The sequence below is a fragment of the Mchenga conophoros genome, linkage group LG23 (assembly GCF_057382185.1).
Source record: "Mchenga conophoros isolate Kocher_MC1m ecotype Shallow Benthic linkage group LG23, M_conophoros_male_GT1.1, whole genome shotgun sequence".
Lineage (NCBI taxonomy): Eukaryota > Metazoa > Chordata > Actinopteri > Cichliformes > Cichlidae > Mchenga > Mchenga conophoros.
This window is the reverse complement of record NC_140547.1, coordinates 52169076-52188637: the sequence shown is the minus strand read 5'-3', so window position 1 is coordinate 52188637 and position 19562 is coordinate 52169076. Positions and strand designations below refer to the sequence as shown.

The window sequence follows — 19562 nt, the reverse complement described above, 5'->3', positions numbered from 1 at the left end:
AATGCAATAGTGTGCAAACAGTGTGCAAACCATTTAATTATTCACTGGAGGACCAGGAGTGACAAAATAGCATATTTAATTATTTCATTTTGACACTTTTGGCCCTCCATAGACCTACTTGCTCAGAGGGCATAAGTATATAACCACTTCATTTGTGTTTATTCTACATACTAGCTGCTACTAGGCAAGTAATGATTTACTCTTTTCATGTTTGGTCAAAAGGAGGACCTGAAAATGGTGGACACTAATGCTAACAAAACTCTGCTCTTTAGAAGTAAATGCTAATGGACAATTGTCATGATGTTGACCTAATAAGAGAGGTTTATTTATTTCCATTATTCCAGAGAGTACTTACACGAGCCTCTTTCCTAAATGTCAGTTTACTGAGCCAATTTCGGCACACATTAATATGCGTCAGTTGCTAGGGTTACATTTATTCACAGTACCACATTCATCTCTTGAGCGCAACACAGTCATAACTGTAACTGTGTCATTAATGACCCTCTGCACAGAGTCAACCTAAAGTGTGAAGCACTAACCAGAGACTCCTCTGAAGACGCTGGCACAGGACATTCAATGGGCACAAAACAAATCAGATGCTGTCCGAGCACAACACAAACTTCAAATTTCTGTGTTACAGAATGAACTGGCACATCTCAAACATACTGTATCATATATCACTGTATCTCTCTGCATTTCTTGGGGCAGATCATCTATGTGGGAGAACAGTATCCCTTCTTACATATGGCAAGTGCCACTTGGCAAACATTTAAAATAGAAAGGAAACAGTTGAGGTGAAGGTGCAGAAAGTGACACAATCATGGCCAAAAATGTGATCCTGAACTTGTAAAGTATATATAATGTACACTGTACTGTCACGTCTGGCGAAGCAGACGGCGTGGAGTGGATGAGAATGAGGACCCAAGTACAGACAAACAAATGAATGAGAAGGTTTCAACCGAAGAATGAGCCTTTATTGGCCGCTGTACCAAAACACAAAAGGAATCAGAAAGGGAACTAACAAAACCTAAACTGGGAGCAGCTAAACTAAAGAACACCGGAAACATGGGAAAATGTGACAAAAACCTTAGAACCGGGAACGAGGAACCGGAGACACGAAAACGCAGACGAAACACTGGGGAAGACTCACAGGAGAAAATGCAGACACATATATACATGAAGAAATGAGGAAATGGCAGACAGGCAGGGAACACAGCTGACGCTAATCAGATGAGACAAAACCGGGAGGAAGCAAAAAAGAGCACATTGACATAGGACACAGACTTTCAAAGTAAAACAGGAAACACACGACAGCCACAGAGGCACGGAGCTGATACTGAACAGAGGGAACACTGAGTACAGGGACAGGAGTGGCATGAGACACAAATGACTGGGGAACAAGAAGACAGAACTAAACCTACACTAAACACGAGGGGCACAGGACCAAAACCTAAGAAATCACAAACCAAGAAGAACTGGAGAGCTAGAAATACAAAACAGAAACCAAAACACAAGCAGTCAAAAACCATGAGAAATCAAGATCAATAATAATATAAAAGTCAAAACACTGGGTTACCAACACAGGACCGTGACAGTTTCGCTATTTAGCAATGCAACATTTGTACATAACCATTTATTTTAGAGTGGCATTTCATGTCCCTATTCTTTATTAAAAAAAAGAAAAAAGACAAAAATCTTAGAAGTATCTCAAAAGCAATGATAGCAGGAAGCTACATCTTTACTTTCTACAATAAAGGGATGATCGTCTGGTTCTGCCGGAGGTTTCTTCCTGTTAAAAGGGAGTTTTTCCTCCCCACCGTCGCCAAAGAGCTTGCTCATAGGGGGTCATATGGTTGTTGGGTTTTTCTCTATATGAATCATTGTAGGGTCTACCTTACAATATAAAGCGCCTTGAGGCGACTGCAGTTGTGACTTGGCGTTGTGTAAATAAAATTGAATTAAAAAAAAATTATTGAATCGTGGTGCTAGTGTGTTATACTAGTGAACAGAGTGTGAACTGTGTAGCTTCATACTGAAAAATTGCACAATGATACCTGAGCTGATGTTTGCTCTTTGCACAGCACAGGGGACACGGTGTAATTACAAATCAGCAGAAAAGGACTTCCAGAGAGCAAACTTAGAGAAGCACAGGAGGTGTCAAGGGTGTAACAAAAGCAGTTCAGCAGCTAATCTCTAATCAGCCAGTCACGTGGCAGCAAGCCGCTGCTTTTACACATGTGAGTGAGAGTGAGAGAAAGAACGACCGCTGGCTGAACTGCACAGGTTGATATCAACAGAGACAGAGTGTGTTGTAATTCATGCACTTATCTTTTAATAAGAAAATCAAACAGGCCTTCATCATTTTTTTATTAGAAATTGTGTTTGTTGCATTAATTGTTTGAATCATTGTTACTCTAACCACTTACTCACGCTCTGCAGCCAGAAACTGACGAAACTATTTCTACTGTTAATTAAATTAAAGTGTGAAAGCCTAAAAAAATAACAGGTGAACTATTTGTTAACGATTTGTGTGACTTTTTTTCCCCTGAGACTTGTGCTGTAATTATCTCAAACAAACCGCACAGGTTCACACAGGATCTAATATAACCAATCATGCCCTAAGAAAAGGTTTAGGCAGTCACGATGGGGCCCATGTTAAAGTGAACCTGGCACCCTGGGCCATGCTGCCATAGATTTTGGTCATGGGTAACTGTTAGCTAACTAGCCGTGACATTAGTTTTAGCTTGGGTATTTGACACATTCAGTCCAAAAAGCAGTGTGTTCGTGCTCAGTGTGCCCCAGTGTCAGAACTACAGATGACTGTTAGTTCATCTCTGTCCTCAAAAACACAGCACTGTTACTGTGTTTTAATGGCATAAAACACAAGCCACCTTCAGTACCTTTGTGCTTATTTACTACACTCACTTAAAATCCATTCCAGATTACACTTGACAAAGATAGAAGCACTACTTTTATGTTTTGTGTAGTTAGTTAGTTATCAGTAGCTTATGTTTCATGTGACTCACATTTAATTCTATTACTGCCCTACACACACTTCTGCGCCTGCATTTCTAGTTCTCAGGGAAAGATTTTCCACATCTTAAAATACATTTCATTACAAACATTTACTTCCACGGACACATTTCCAGGTTCCTGTCTTTTTATATTGCTGCTCTCGGTATCAGACCATCTCCGACCATCATTGGGCTTGCTAATGTAAAAAACTAATTATTATTAGAAATTGATACTAAAAATTACTCATCTGCGTATTTACTAGATTTTAGACACCGACGTTTTTACATGCTTGTACATGTCTATAACCGATGATGTAACAGTTGTTTCACAATAGCTCACACACTTTGAGACCAACTTTCTAGTCTGCTTAGTTATTTGTCACCGTTACTACACTAACCGTATGGCTCCCTCCTCAGACTGTCCCTCGAGTGTCACTCTGCTTGCTCATCAGCTGATGAGCAAGCAGAGTGACACATTCATCACACTTCCCTGGGTGTGTTTCCCAGTGTTCTCTGTTTTTTGGACTTTTTAGTCTTTATTGTATCGTGTTTTGAGAAATGGATTCTTGATTTGTGTCTGGATTTATATGTGATTATAATTTAGTTCTTTGTCTTGTCTGTGTCTCATGTGTTTGTATTTTCTTCCAGCATCTAGTTTGTGTGTCTTGAATCTGGGTTGCATGTTTCCTGTCTTATTTTGAGAGTCCTTGTCTCGTGTGCATTGCATTCAGTTTTGCTTCCCCTAGTCTCATTATGTCTAATTTGCTATAGCTGTGTTCCCATGTGTCTCTACTTCTTCTTCACCTTTCACCAAACTCTAACAACTTTATGACCAAACACCTTCCTGCTTACCCACCCTTTACTGCCTTCCAAGCTACAGTCCTTGTGCTCCTTTACTCCTTTCTGTTTCACCTGCTCAGCCTGCACTCTGCTGCACCTCAATTCACCGACCCTTCTTTCACCGCCAAAGACCTAGTTTTAAATAGTAAAACAAATGTAAACATAGGAAAGAATTCCCTCTCCCCGCACATTATTTTTGGACATGTAAAATTTAACATCTGACATCAGGAAGTTTCTCTTGTTCACTGGATGGTACTACCACAGATACTAGGAACAAATGTGGGAAACACATTAGAAAAGGTATTCACTCCTTATAACTTTGTGTTGTATGTAACTATGATCCACAACATTAGATTCAAAACACTTTACTAATTCTAGAGGGGAAATCTTTTTTTTTTTTTTTTTTTTTTTTTACAGGCGTTGTTTTAATACTGAAAGCTAGAAAATATAAAGTCTTTAGCCCTGCCCATTGATCAATAATGTAATTTTACTGGAACATACAATTGCACCAGGTAGAATAAAAGAATATAGGCAGAAAGACAAATTTGGATGGAGAAGAGGGTTTGAACCAGGTTTTGGGTCAAGCGTAGTACCCTAACCTCTGGTCCTTACTGGAATAAATGGACTGTTTTATAAACTTTTCACAATTGTGCAGAACAAATGGGGATCCATTGTTTTTTTTACAACTATTATATACGGGGTGGGCCATTTATATGGATACACCGTAATAACATGGGAATGGTTGGTGATATTAAAGTCCTGTTTGTGGCACATTAGTATATGTGAGGGGGCAAACTCCTCAAGTTCGGTGGTGACCATGGTGACCATTTAGAAGTCGGCCATCTTGGATACAACTTTTGTTTTTCCAACAGGAAGAGCGTCATGTGACACATCAAACTTATTGGTAATGTCACAAGAAAAACAATGGTGTGCTTGGTTTCAATAAAGTTACGTTGAAACCAAGCACACCATTGTTTTTCTTGTGACATTACCAATAAGTTTGATGTGTCACATGGTCCTCTTCCTATTGGAAAAACAGTTGTATCCAAGATGGCCGACTTCTAAATGGCCACCATGGTCACCACCCATCTTGAGGAGTTTGCCCCCTCACATATACTAATGTGCCACAAACAGGATTTAATATCACCAACCATTCCCATGTTATTACGGTGTATCCATATAAATGGCCCACCCTGTAGATTAAGTGTCATAGATAAAAAATTATAACTTCATATATGCTTAATTCAAATTAAATTTTAACCCAGTATTTCCATTCAAAGGTGAGATAAGTCAAGCTGTCCTTAGTGTGGAGGGCACAGAATGAGAGAATCATCTTTCTGTGTCTGCAAAGTCTGATTTTGAAGCGACTACATCCACACACAAGAGGAACGAGTCAGCAATGTTTAGCATTCTGCTCACATTCCTGTAGAGGTCATTGCTATCAGTGTTTACTGAAGATGAAAACGCATTTGTGTGTGTGATATGATCAGATCTGACCTCCACCCACCACTTATGCACGTGGGACATGGTGTGGGAAATATGCTGTGGGACATGACTGTCTGTTCCTCCCTGGCTTTGTGTCAGTGCTCGTGTTTTTATGAATGCAAACCGCAGCTTGTGTTGAAGAAGATAAAAAGAGATATGATAAAACAAATCAGGCCAGAATATGGTGTAGAAGCAGCCTGTGAATTCACACCTATTTGTCAGCAGATGTAGAACAGGCTGCCCTTCACATTACCCCAAGAAGTCTATTACCCAAAGGTCTATTTATTTATTTATTTATTCATTTATTTTTTTGACAATATTGTCAAAAATCCAACTACACTGTAACAGCATAATATTTTTATCATTATAAATACATTATTATACTACATTTATAACAAATTAGCAAAGAACACCATAAATCTGTAACAATGGAATTAGGGTAGATTACAGCAGAACAGGAAGAGCATATGGGAGAAGGATGCAACACATAACAATAATGTTCAGTTGCTAGGGGATCTAAGAGCAGACCCCCGCAGCCTCCCTGAATAGGATCCAGGAACCATCACACTGGAAGACATCCAGGAAAGAGTGTCAAGCACTTGACTTGGACAGCACCACTTCGGTTTGCTTCGCTTTCGTTGTCATCTCTCCCTTTTTACCACAACGGACCGATGCAGCATCTGACTCAATGCAATCATCGCCCAATTTGTCTGTTAGTCTCCTGTTCTCTTCTCTCCTGACTCATAAACTAGACCCCAAAGCACCTGAACTTCTCCACCTGGGGTAGTAACTTGTCCCTGACCCAAAGTAGGCACTCCACCTTTTTTGACAGAGGACCATGGTCTCTGACTTGAAGGTGCTGATTCTTCTTTGTGCCCCTTCACAACTGGCTGCTAGAAGTCACCACCTAATGAAGCCAACAGAACCAGATCATCTGCAGAAGAAGAATCTGAGGCCACCAAAGTGGAAGCCTTCCAACACCTGGCTATGCCAAGAAATACTGTCAATGAAAACCATGAAGCATATACTCACTTCTTCTTTCCACATTGGATCAGAAGCCTCTGTCTCACCCTATCCCTGCATCCTCCTCTCTCACCAACTAGTCTGCATAGTCTACTTTGTCTTGTATGTCCCCTATACTTCCTATTCAATCCAAACTATTTCAATCTTTCCTATCTATCTTTGTGTCCAAAATATTTCAACAAATATTTCTATATTTTTCTGATACACTCATAATCTTATCTGTTCTACTCAGTCCAATGAAAACCACAAACTATAGCAGGTCTTACTACCTTGTTATAAACCAGCCATCCCAAAGTACTGTGGCCCACTTAAAAAACAATCTCATGGGCCCCACTCAGTCTTCTTTTATAATTAAAATACATGATAAAGGTCATTTTCTTAAAACATTTTTATAAAAATTTGACATATACAGTATAAACGTGGATGTAGCCACTGTAGACACCAATTAGTTTTGCAAACAGGATGTTGATGCTTCAATTTGATGCGTTAATTTATAAGCTAATCTTAGCAAGCTGCATTCATAACCTGTATTGTGTTTTTAAATACTATTTATTCATATTTTAAACATTTGATACATTTTATGAATCAATTATGTTTTAAATGTAGCATTTATTCAATTCCAATTTTTATCACAATCACAGAATTATTGATAGATGTATGTGATTAATTATGCATTTCTAATGTAAATCAATTTATATTATTATTATTATTTTTTATGCATGCACTCCCTACCATTCATAAAGCTTTACCTCATAGCAAGCCACAAAATAAGTCAGCTAAGAAAGTGCTTCAAAAGGCTACAGCAGCACATAGAGAGTAAAGAGATCCACTCCACATCAACTCCAAGGACTGGATCACGTCTCACAGACTGTGACAGGGATAGCTGTCAATCAGTGCACCAACACCCCTAACTCAATTATTGGGATGAGCTGTAGATAGATAGATAAATAAATACATGTTAAATGACAATGGATTAGTTTTTTATAGGGCTTTTCAACTTTACCAGAGCACTCAAAGCACTTTATACAACTTGCCTTATTCACCCATTAGCCGGAGCTGTTTGTCAGCCCTGTGACAGACTGGTCACCTGTCAAGGATGTACCTTGGCTTTCACTCACAGTTCCTGGGATGGAGTACTGTGACCTTGAACTGGATAAGTGGAAGAAGATGGATGGATGGAGTAAGTTGATCTGTGACACATTTTCTCCTTCTAGTTAGCTCTGACTCAGACAAATTACCAGTCCCAGGAGTATAAGGCCACGTGTCTATAAGCTGGCTTTCCAGCTTGGGTTGTCTAGGAGACCTTCTAAAGTACTTACTACTATATGTAAATAAATAGTATTCATCATTCTTATTGGTAGTCACTACACATTGAGAAAAGTTGATCTCAGGTCCTGCCCACTTCCCATGCTTATATAATAAACAACTAATGGTAAATGGCCTGCATTTGTATAGCGCTTTTCTAGTCCATAGGACCCCAAAGCGCTTTACACTACATTCAGTCATTCACCCATTCACACACACATTCACACACTGGCGATGGCAAGCTACATTGTAGCCACAGCTGCCCTGGGGCGCACTGACAGAGGCGAGGCTGCCGGACACAGGCGCCACCGGGCCCTCTGACCACCACCAGTAGGCAAACACGGGGTTAGTATCTTGCCCAAGGATATTTGGCATGCAGCCAGGAGGCAGCCTGGGATCGAACCACCGACCTTCTGATTAGTGGCTGACCTGCTCTGCCACCTGAGCTACAGCCACCCCGTAAATGGAGATATAAATAAATAAATTGTCATTGCTAAAAATGGAGAGGAACTACCAGACCCCCGTCATCAACGAGTGCCCAGTGGAGAGAGTGGACAGCTTCAAATACCTCAGAGTTCACATCACGCAGGACCTGTCATGGTCCTGTCACATCAACACCGTGGTGAAAAAGGCCCGACAGCGTCTCTACCACCTCAGACGCTTGAGAGACTTCCAACTGCCCTCCAAGGTGCTCAGGAACTTTTACTCGTGCACCATAGAGAGCATCCTGACGGGAAACATCTTAACCTGGTTCGGGAACAGCACCATGCAGGACAGACGAGCTCTACAGAGGGTTGTGCGGTCAGCTGAGCGCACCATCCGCTCCGAGCTCCCTGACCTGCACTCAATCTACAGCAGGCGGTGCTGGACCAAGGCCAGGAAGATGGTGAAGGACCTCAGCCATCCCAACAACAGACTGTTCTCTCTGCTGAGGTCAGGAAAGCGATTCCGCTCCCTGAAGACCAACACAGAGAGACTGAGGAGGAGCTTCTTCCCGCAGGCGATACGGTCTCTCAATCACACCACCACACAGTACTGACCCACACATACAGTTCTTACACACACACTGGACTTTCTGGACATTTGTTTACACTAGTGGCCACTGCACAACTACAACTACTGCGTGGTCATCCAATCAAATCACTCTATCACAAGTCACTTAAATAAATCACTTTTAGTCATATTTGCACTGCACAGGACACTTAAATATGTGGATTGCACAACCCTGGACATTACATTTCTTTCATTACCATTTATTACACGTACAGCTGCTCTTATTGTCCTATATTTTTATATATTGTTCTTATTGTTCTATATTTCTTCATATATTCTTATATATTTTCTATATTGTGTATTTTGTTGTACAGTTATTTTATTTTTAACTTTAATTTTTATATTTTATTCTATTCTTTCCTAGTTAAATTTACCCTTTATTTTAATTTTCATATTTATTTTCTATCCTATTCATAGTCTTTTATTTTAGCTCACGAGCAGCTGTCTAAGCATTTTACTGCATATTGTACTGTGTATGACTGTGTATGTTACAAATAAAATTTGAATTTGAAATGGAAGCATCAGAAGAGTAAATGCATATGAAGTAATTTACAGATATGGTGCAAACAAGAAAGTATAAAAAAAACTATTCAGTTTCCTGTTGGTGACTGATCCTCATATTCATGCAGTGCTTCTTTTTATGGTTTGCTTAGCAGCAAATCACACTTAAATCAGACATGATAGTGCTTCACTGCCAGTTCTTTCTATTCGTACCAAATCTCTTTGCAATACTCTCTTTCCTGGTTTTCTCTAATTTCTCCTCCTGTAATCTAGTTTGCTCCACCTACTGTCTCACTACTCAGTAACTATTAGAATGTGTGTGTGTGTGTGTGTGTGTGTGTGTGTGTGTGTGTGTGTGTGTGTGTGTGTGTACCCACATGGAAAAGAAATAGAAAATAATTATGAAAGACTTGCATAAGATGTGGCCTACTTGATATAGTGATCATATAAGGCTTATATGATTTACTCATGAAAGTGGCCACTTTCTCATTACTTTGATATATTGTTTTAGTAAGTATCCAAAACATACAAGTTTCATTTATATAATTTTTTCAAGGGATCTTATATCTGTTTTCACTCTTGTATGCTTTTCATACAAGTTTCACACAAGACAGATACAAACTTCATAAGACTTATAAATATCTTTTCCATATGGGAATGACAGACAGAGAGAGACTGATCTATCTAGGAAGTGGTGCTAATTATGCTTTGGTAACCACATGTACTTTTCCTTGCCCCCTACATACAAATATTCTCCCATTTCAATGTGAAGAGAGGATGGATGAACAAAAAAGGATACGAAGGAAAGAACAGGATGGGAAGGGAGAGGTGAAGGAAAAGGGGAAGAAAATGAAGAAACAAGAAGAAAGGCGTGTAAACGAAATGTAGGACAGGTAGAAAAAATGGAAAGAGAGGAGAGCAAAAAGGGAAGAAAAGGGCAAGAAGAGAAGAGAGAGAAAAACAGGAAATGTAGACCAATGTAAACTTTAAGAGAATAAAGGAAGAACGGAAAGGAAGAGAAAATTAAAGGGGGGAAGGAGATCCCACCATGACAGCCACCAACCATCCTGCAGCTACAGCTCCATGCAGTGGCCTCTGCAATCGAGGTGAGGAACAAGGTGCATTTGGGGTCAGCGTCCCCAGCCTTCCTCGGAATGTTGTTGATGTTTTGCTGAAGTTGAAGATTTTGAGGACCAGGCCCTCTGCCAGCCTATGGTGTCCTGGTTCCACGGCTTATCCACAGCTCATGGAGGCCCTTATATTTGAACATGGTGTTTATTATAGACAAACTGTGTTTTGCACCGAAGTCCAATACCAGAACACCATCTCAGGTTTAGATCAAGCAGGCCATTCCTTCTGATTACTCCCCAGCAGGCCTCACTGTCATTGCCCAGGCCAGTATTTAAGTCTTCCAGTAGCACGACAGAGTCCTCAGATTGAGCACCCTCAAGCATCTCACGAGTGACTCCACGAAGGCTGGGTACTCTGAACTTTGTTTGGCACATGAGCACAAATGACAAGACCTGTTTTCAGACCCAAAGGTGCAGACAATCAACAGTGTCATCCACAGGTAAAAAAACCCAACATACAGCAGCAAGCTGAGGAGATACAAGGACACTACATCTACATCTAGCTGGTACCGCTCAACCACTCTTAACCTGGACATAGAATGGTTTTCTTTTCGTTTTGCGTAATTAAAGTATTAGGACATGTTTAATTACAAATAACATTTCAATTCAAGCTCTATTACTTCTACAGATCTTATTTAATAGATCTCTTTATCTCCATTAAATAAGATCGAAGAGAAGAGAAGAGAAGAGATCTATTTTTAAATCATTTGGCTAAGATTAGAATTGGTTCTGACAGCTTTACTCACACTGTCACACCAACATGCATACATAGTACATTCACAAAATCTCCTTCACCATGCCAACAACACACCAACAACACCTCTTAAAAATACAACAAACCTGCTTCCTAAAATTTGTGCTCATACAACAAAATGCAATTGTGAGGGTGGGGTAGGCATAATCCACAAAACTTTCATCCAAGGGACTACTTTTAACCACATCTGAAGTCCAGTTTCTGTGACTTTACCTATATCTCAATTCATAACAGAATTAGATGGGGAGACAGTTGTGCGTGGCAGCAGCTACCTGTGCACACAGCAGATAAAGTTGCCAATCCCTTTGCATGTATTTTGTCTATAAAGTCATCAAAAAAATGCTGTTTTTGGGCTTGTTTTAAAACTGCATTTGTCTAGTTGGTGTTTTCTCCATGTCTCTTATCTCTATCTCAGTTATTAACTCCATTACTGAGGTAAGCAGCGACCAGTGGTTGGTTGCTGACTAAAGTTATACCTATTCTGCTGTCATATGAAATGAAGATGTGAAAATGATGAGTTAATGAGCTGGTTGGATGGTTGGTTTATCTGTCCACATACATACAGAATTATTTTTGCTCACATTCACACCTACAGTCACTGTAGAATCACCATTTAATCTCTCATTAATGTCAATGGACACTAGTAAGAATCTGGAGTAGGGCTGGGCCATATCATACCGTTCACGGTAATACCAGTATAATGTTGGGCAACGATAAGAAAATGAAATATCGCGATAGAATATGGGTAAAACGCACGCGCGCAGTGCCTTTGTTTTCATAGGCACATGGCGGAAAAAGCATGGCGGCAACGGAGAATGAGAAGGGCGAAAGCGGATCGTTAAATGAAACGGATGAAACGAGAACTGGTTTGTAAAACTGCTGCAGCTTCAGTGGTGTGGAACTGGTTTAGCTTTCGTCCGTCAGATACACAACAAAGCACTATTTTTGGTAGAGCATGCTAGCGGGCCGTCGTTATTACCGTGTTTTTTGGAAAACACGGCACACTTAAAATCAATCCTTTGATTTTTCTGAAAATCCACAGTGCCCCTTATAATCCCGTGTGCCTTATGTATGAATTGTGTGCCTTATAATGAATATATATATGAGTTGTGTTTACTGACCTCAAAACAATTTTATGTGCACGGCGCTCGAAAATCTGTCAAATGTTTCAGTACGACTTTGCTAAGCTACGAAGCCGCACCGCTTGATAGATTGTCGGAGCATTACGGCTATCGTAGTCAGGAGCCTCGCGGAGTGATACGTGCTGTGCTTCAACATAATATTACCGTATTGTGTGTGTATAACCTCTTTTTAAGTTTTGTGGATGTTATACATGGTTGTGCTGAGGATATGTCGGCCAGTTTCCACTGGAAACGCCTTTTGGTTAAACTGTCAGCGAGGAATTTTTATATAACTTTAATGCACATAAAAAAACAGCTGCTTGTTTAAGTGAAAATACATTGATTTTTTTTTTTTTGCACTAATAAAGTTGGGGAGTTGTAAAGTATTTTGTATAGTGTCAATTATATTGTCAGTTATATCGTTATTGCAAATTTTCAAATGTATATCGTGATAAATATTTTTGGTCATATTGCCCTGCTCTAATCTGGAGTATCCAGACCCACCTACTTACATTCTTTAGCTTAAGCTGGTGCTTGTATTATTTCTTTAAACAATAACTATACAGTGTTTAAACATTTTTGGGAATATGACTGCCTCTTGCATGGAACTAGCAGATATAATTTTGTGCTAACCAAAGTGTTGAACACCTTAATTTAGCTTTTTGTGCGTAGAGTACATGTAGATTATACTGATTAAATTCTATGTCATTTAACAAGGAGAAGAAACAATTGTATCGTATTATGTGTCTGTCTTTACTCAATGAACTCAAGTGGCTTATATACAGAACCTTTGAAACTTCAAGCCAGTCTCAATTTAACCACCACCGCAACAGCTACCACATGGCAAAATTGGTATGGCCCGGATCTGGCCCACACAATGTGCTTACACATGGCCCACATACCGGAAAGAATGACGGCCCTTTGGTAGCCCAGATCTGGTTTGCCAGAGATTGCCCACACATGGACCAGTTGCATTCACACTGGTGGTGCTGTGCTGGCCCAGGACAGTTTCAGCTCTGGCCACAGATGTCAGCCTAATGTGTACCTTAATCAAACCATGTAATAACAACGTGCCGGAACATAATAGTGCAAAAACAGCATGACAGAACTCTGTTCTGACAGTGAATGGACTGCTTCTTACGTGGCGCTTTTCTACTCTCCCGATTACTCAAAGTGCTCTATACAACATGCCACATACACACACTTTCACTAAACTGAGTGCTTCCTAACTACATTCATACCATGCAGACTGGAGGAGCCAGGAATCGAACCACTATCCTTCCGATCAGTAGGTGACCCGCTCTACCTCCTGAGCTACAGCCACACGGTGGTAGACATGAGCAAACTCTCACTAGGTTTTGGATAAAGTGTACACTCACAAACCTGTCAAACCTACATTTGAAACGTTGGCTACCATAGCAGTATAGTATTGCAACATGGCATTTGGGTCTTCTAACTAAAATAGGAACATAAATAGTGCCTCATTGCCAGACCTGGCCCACATCTGGTTGACATGAAGTGTCAGCTTGATGACGGATCCAGTCCAGACCTATTTTCTATGAGCCTGGGCCACATAAAGCAAACCACAATCAGGCCAGATGTATCATGCCATCACATAAACTGTGCCATCTATGCCAGGCCTGGCCCATATCTGGATGACAAATCACTAACTATGCCAGAAGTCAGCCAGCAGTGCCGGCATGACACCAGATCTGGGTCAGACCTGCCTGCTATGTGGGTATTGTTCAATTAATTAAGACAAAGCCACGCTTTTTTGAATTCGATGATAAGGCAGGGAAACTTCTGGCCTATCAAGCCCATGCAAGGTCAAGTCTGCTACTGGCGACATAATATCGGACCCAGAGGGAATTAATGAAGTATTTGTTCGTTTCTATTGCGATCTGTACACTTCAAGCTCTCCACCTCAGGCACTCATATGACAATTCAAGACACCTCTTTTGAATATTATCCATACGTCGTGCAATTCAGTTCCAGTGGTTGTGGTATCTCTCGACGTGGAGAAAGCTTTCGACCGCTTCGAGTGGAGCTTAGTCTATGAGGTGATGGATAGGTTTGGCTTGGCGGTTGACTTTATTCTCTGGGTTAAGTTACAATATTCCTCGCCATCCACCTGTATTCATGCTAACAACAACTTGTCTTCGCCTTTTCCACTTGAGAGGGGGACTAAGCAAGGGTGCCCTCTCTCACCCCTCTTAATCGCCATTGCTATTAAGCCTCTCGCAATATGGCTGCGTTCAGAGGGTATATTTAAAGGCATTACGAGGTTCGGTGTGACCCACAAACTCTCACTTTATGCAGACGACTTGCTCTTGTACATTTCTGACCCTCTAAACTCATTCCCGGTGCTTTTTAACATACTGGACCAATATGGTACACTGTCAGGGTATAAGCTCAATTATCAAAAAAGCGAGATGCAACCCCTCAACTCCCTGGCCCGAGCTCTTCCCCACTCAATAGTACCCTTTAAGTGTACAGAAACTGATTTAAATATCGCTTTTTAATTTTATTTCTTCTTCTATACCTAAAATGATGAGGGAGAATTTGCTATCCCTACTAGACAACGAGAAAGACTGTGACCATCGGACTTCACTACCATTGTCAGTGGCAGGAAGAGTTAATCTGACAAAGATGAATGTCCTCCCCAAATTATTGCATCTTTTTCAACATGTCCCCATTCTTCTTACTAAAGCATTCTTCGACAAGTTAGAAAAAATCCTGTCACATTTCATATGGGGAGGGAAACAAGCTAGAGTTTGTAAGTCTGTTCTTCAGTCCTCTAAAAATGATGGTGGTCTTGGTCTGCCCAATTTTAGACACTACTATTGGGTAGCTAACATACAAAAACTTTTACATTGGGTTCACAATGACCTCCCTACCGGCCTGGGAACTCACAGGAAAAAGCTTGATTTCTTAAAAAAGTAAAGCTGTATCTAAATAGTGAAAAAAGTTCAATATAATGTAGTGCAGAGCATATTCCACATAACTGTGGTAGTTATGGGTAATGGCAAAAAGTTGAGAAGCACAGGAAGAAAAGCAATTAAGGTTTACTTTGAATTAACACTTCAACTTTAAAACCATGGTTTATCCCTCTGGGCCCATGACAGGAATGAATCAAATGTGGCATCTTAATCTTATTCCAACAAGGTTTGACACAGAACCATGAGCGGAAGCTGGAATACATGGAAATAACCTATGCAGGAACAGGGAGACCATGCAGAAGCCATACAGAAAGACCCCCACCAGGATGTTGGTTTCAAACCCAGAACCTTCTGGGTGTGAAGTGTGAAGAATTCTCAAAATTAATAAAACCAGGAAACTACATCTTTACTTTCTACAATATAGGGATGATTGTCTGGTTCTGCCGAGGTTTCTTCCTGTTAAAAGAGAGTTTTTCCTTCCCACTGTCGCCAACAACCCCAATATTACCCCCAAATATTGGTTAATTAATTATTGAACCAACTGTTGCCAAGTTCTGTTAATGAGATCACATTTTTTATGGTAAGTATCAGTGCTCACAACAACAGTGCAGCTACATCCTGTAAATGTAAATGTGTATATAATATTTTTTGGGGAGGTAAAAAAAACTCAGCATCAAGAACAGCAACCTCAAATGCACTCACAAAGTCGGAACAATGTTTAAAGCAAAGTGTTTTCCAGTTAGTAAGGCCCAGGGCTATAATGCAGACAAATCCACTGTTTCCACTCAATCATTATCTCTATACAGAGTGACCTACCCACTTTTTAAAAGTATTTTATGGTGAAAGTCCAATGAATTAGTATAAGACGGCAGACTTTGGAATCCAGGAGTGCCCTTTGGGGCCATATCATTCCCGGTCTACCAGGTACTAAAGACCTCTCCCATCACATCTGATGCCCACGATCAAACTAAAAAGGTCGGCTTGCCCATGAAACAAAGACACGCAGCAGTTTCAAACGGGAACAAAGGGATAGTGTGCTTCAGCAACAATAGCCAATTGCAGCCACAGCATGATAGTAATTTAAGTGAAAGATCAAATCAGGTGAGAAGCTTTTTGTTTATGTAGTTTGAGCTAAAAGGAGAAATTTGGCTTTCTCCTTTATTTTAAGTTTAAGCTATTCGAGATTAAAGGAGAGAGATAGCATCCAATTTGGTATGTTTTAATTTCTGTCTATTTTTAGATTTGACTCAGCAAGCACTGCTCTGCTTGCCATGCTTGTCTGGACAGAACACAAAGCAAATATTACATCTGTAGTGCTCTTTCCTGGAGCTATGCAGGTGCTAATGGATCATGACCTCTCTTCATAACCTTTGTAACACTAGGAGCCTTTTGAGGTTGAGACATGACCAAAATGAATTTATTATTTCTCTACAATTACAAACCCTGTTTAAATCTATGTTGGTATCAAAGTAAAGCTAACACTTGTGAGACTTTTTACAAGTGTGGGAGGTTTTATTAGATGATAGATCTTTTAGTAGATATAACTCTACAGAGATCTGTGCTTTCAGCAGAGACATTGTTTGTGTGCGTCATTGGGTGAATGGGGGAAATTCAGACTTTGTGTTTACATCTTTTTGCAGAATCTTTTTACCTGCTCTTTAATTTTTTGTTGTTCTAGTGGTGTTTAGTGGTCCTGGAAATGGTGAGCTTTTAGCTGAGATTCTGACATTTCTTTATCTGTGAAACCATAAATGTTATTTGGTATGAATGTAATCATGATCTCCAAAGTCAGCTTAAATGACTCACCACAGAAAAGCTCATCTGGAGAATAACTGATTAATGCAACATGGTTCTAAAGCTTCTTTATCATCATATCTATATGTATTCATATCCATATGTAAATGTTATCATAGATCAAACTGGATATAATGTTGCCAGTTATGAAAAACACTATCCTGGTTCATTCACAGGGTTGTTGGAACCTTACATATGAAACCAGAATGTCAATACAGAAAAGATGATGAATTCACAGAGCTCAACCTACTAAAGACCCAAGATATGCTTGCAAGAGATGGATACTATTTAATACTGATGAAATGACTTCTCACTGGGTGTAAGGTGTGCAGGTGCAAGTTAGAGACGCAGGAAGCTCTCTTACCTTAGCCAATTGTGAGTTTACCCATTTTGTGAAAGTCTTCTTCTGAACGTCTTCTCTTTCATCTGTCGGGGTGAAAAAAATAAAAAGACAGAGTTAGGAAAAAGAAAAGGAAAAGAATCCGTTTGCGTTACTCCAAAATTCCTTTTTTTACTGCTAACTAACATCACGCTCATGATACTGTCTGACAGTCGTTTTCAATTCTACAATCCTGCCTTTCTTCTCTCTTGCTGCCTCAGATCACACCTTTCCCATCTTCTCTTCCTTTGTCTTTTGCCGGCAGCAGCACTGTTCCCACCACATCCTGTTGGCCAACAGCATCAAAGGTGGTCACTGTTAACCTGAGTTCTGTGGAAATGTTTTTCTCGATGAGCCACATATTTGATTTGGTTTCACATGCCTTTCTCACTTGGAGTAAAACGGCTTGGTGAGATTCTTGTTAAAGACTTTAAACCTGGGTTATTCCACTGGAATTTTCCTTTTTTAAATTTGAAGCTTAACTGCCGTGTGGTGTGCAGCATGCATAATGTGGAAACTGACTCACACGATGACAGCCCCAAGAAAGGAAGACCACTGCTCCTGAGCACAAATTCATCTGAATTTATCCTCAAAAATCTGTATTTAATGTTTAATTGTAATCAACTGCATGACTGTCCACAGTTAGATTATCTTTAAATCTTTAAATTAATCACTGATTTTTAAAAATCTGTCCTAAATGTACGTTAATAAGATGATTTTTAAATTTCCTTTAAGGACACCATGAGACCTGGGGTCCAGGGACTGCCTCTGCTTTCAGCTTCAACCTTTGTGTTTGTGCAATAACTGTGTGTAAATGCACATATAAGTCTGCACACTGGGAGAGAAAGGCCATGACCAATAGTCCTCTTAAACTAAACCTAATTTAGAACTGATTTACATGTACACACACACACACACACACACACACACACACACACACACACACACACACACACACACACACACACACACCTATGATTCATGAACACAGCTACTTCTGCATACTGCATCTCATTAAAGGGAATCCAGCCTTAATAGCTCCATCTTAATTTAGAAAAAGTGACAAAAAGCGGTGGAGAAAATCATGCATAGAAGTGATAAAAAAGGAAAGATGTAGGGAAAGAGAGAACAGTTAAAATGAAGCCTCTCGAGGAGAAAAAAGATTGAAAACAGTTTAGACAAGGCAATTAAAGGCAGAAAACAGAGCAGACAATATGAAAAGACAGCTGAAGGACACAAAGACAAAAAGAAGACAGAGGATTATTTTGACACTGATGACCAAAGACTAGATTGGTTCCAGCCTTCAGTTTAAAAGCAGCAGTCTTATGCATAAAGTTTATGTTTTTGTTGTCACTGTGTGTTTGTGTGGTTCAAATCAAAGGTTTTACTGTTTGTGTTGACAGCTTCAGGGGATATAAAAGAGAAATAAGTGCCTGGGTCATTTTCAAAATCAAATAGCAAATTTCCAACATAAATGCTTGCACACTAAATATGTACTTTCATCTTTAAATAGCAGAATGAATTCTAAAGCGTGCAGGGTTATAGACTTTGCTCAGTGCTGCAAAAGTGATTGGACAGTGCTTCACAGTGCAGAGGGATAATGACCCAAAGCATGCTAGAAACACAACCCAAGAGTTTCTCCAGGCAAAGAAATGTTCAATTACCAAGTCAGTCACATGATCTCACTCCAGTAGAGCAACCAGCAACGTTTAAAAACTATTTTCTATTTGTCCAACTCATTTTGAACCTTTAAAATAGAGGACTATGTGGAAAATGGCTGTAACAGTTAATTAAACTGAGCAGCAACATCAAATCAGATGTTTTGCCCGTCGAGTCTGGTGAAACTAGACATACAGGGATACAAGTGGATCCAAAACTTTGTACTTTGAACAGTTTCTAAGCTAGTTACCTTGAAAGAAACTGTTATTGTTATTGCAATGGAAACCAGCTAAGATCCCAGTAAATGAAACTAATGAGGCTTGAAATAATCAGAGGTAAAAAACAAACAAACAAACAAAAAAAAGGTAAAGATGTGGGCAATAACAGAATACACGCACACACACACACACACACACACACACACACACACACACACACACACACACACACACACACCTGGAAACATTCTTTTTGTCTCTCATTGGTTAAGTCCAAGAATAAAGTAAAAAATCAAATAAAAAAATACCGAATGTAGTAAATCAGTAACTGCTTTATAAAAGCAGCA

At 39.9% G+C, this 19562-nt stretch overlaps 1 protein-coding gene across 2 annotated transcripts in view; it reads right to left on the bottom strand.

The window, feature by feature from the left end:
* Positions 1–19562, bottom strand: part of dmd (dystrophin) — a 296432-nt gene that overhangs the window by 208253 nt on the left and 68617 nt on the right. For both annotated transcript variants that reach the window (XM_085266347.1, XM_085266348.1), the window contains exon 2: positions 17324–17385. In XM_085266347.1, coding sequence (XP_085122473.1) covers positions 17324–17385 — 62 coding nt within the window. The remainder of the gene's footprint in view (positions 1–17323; positions 17386–19562) is intronic.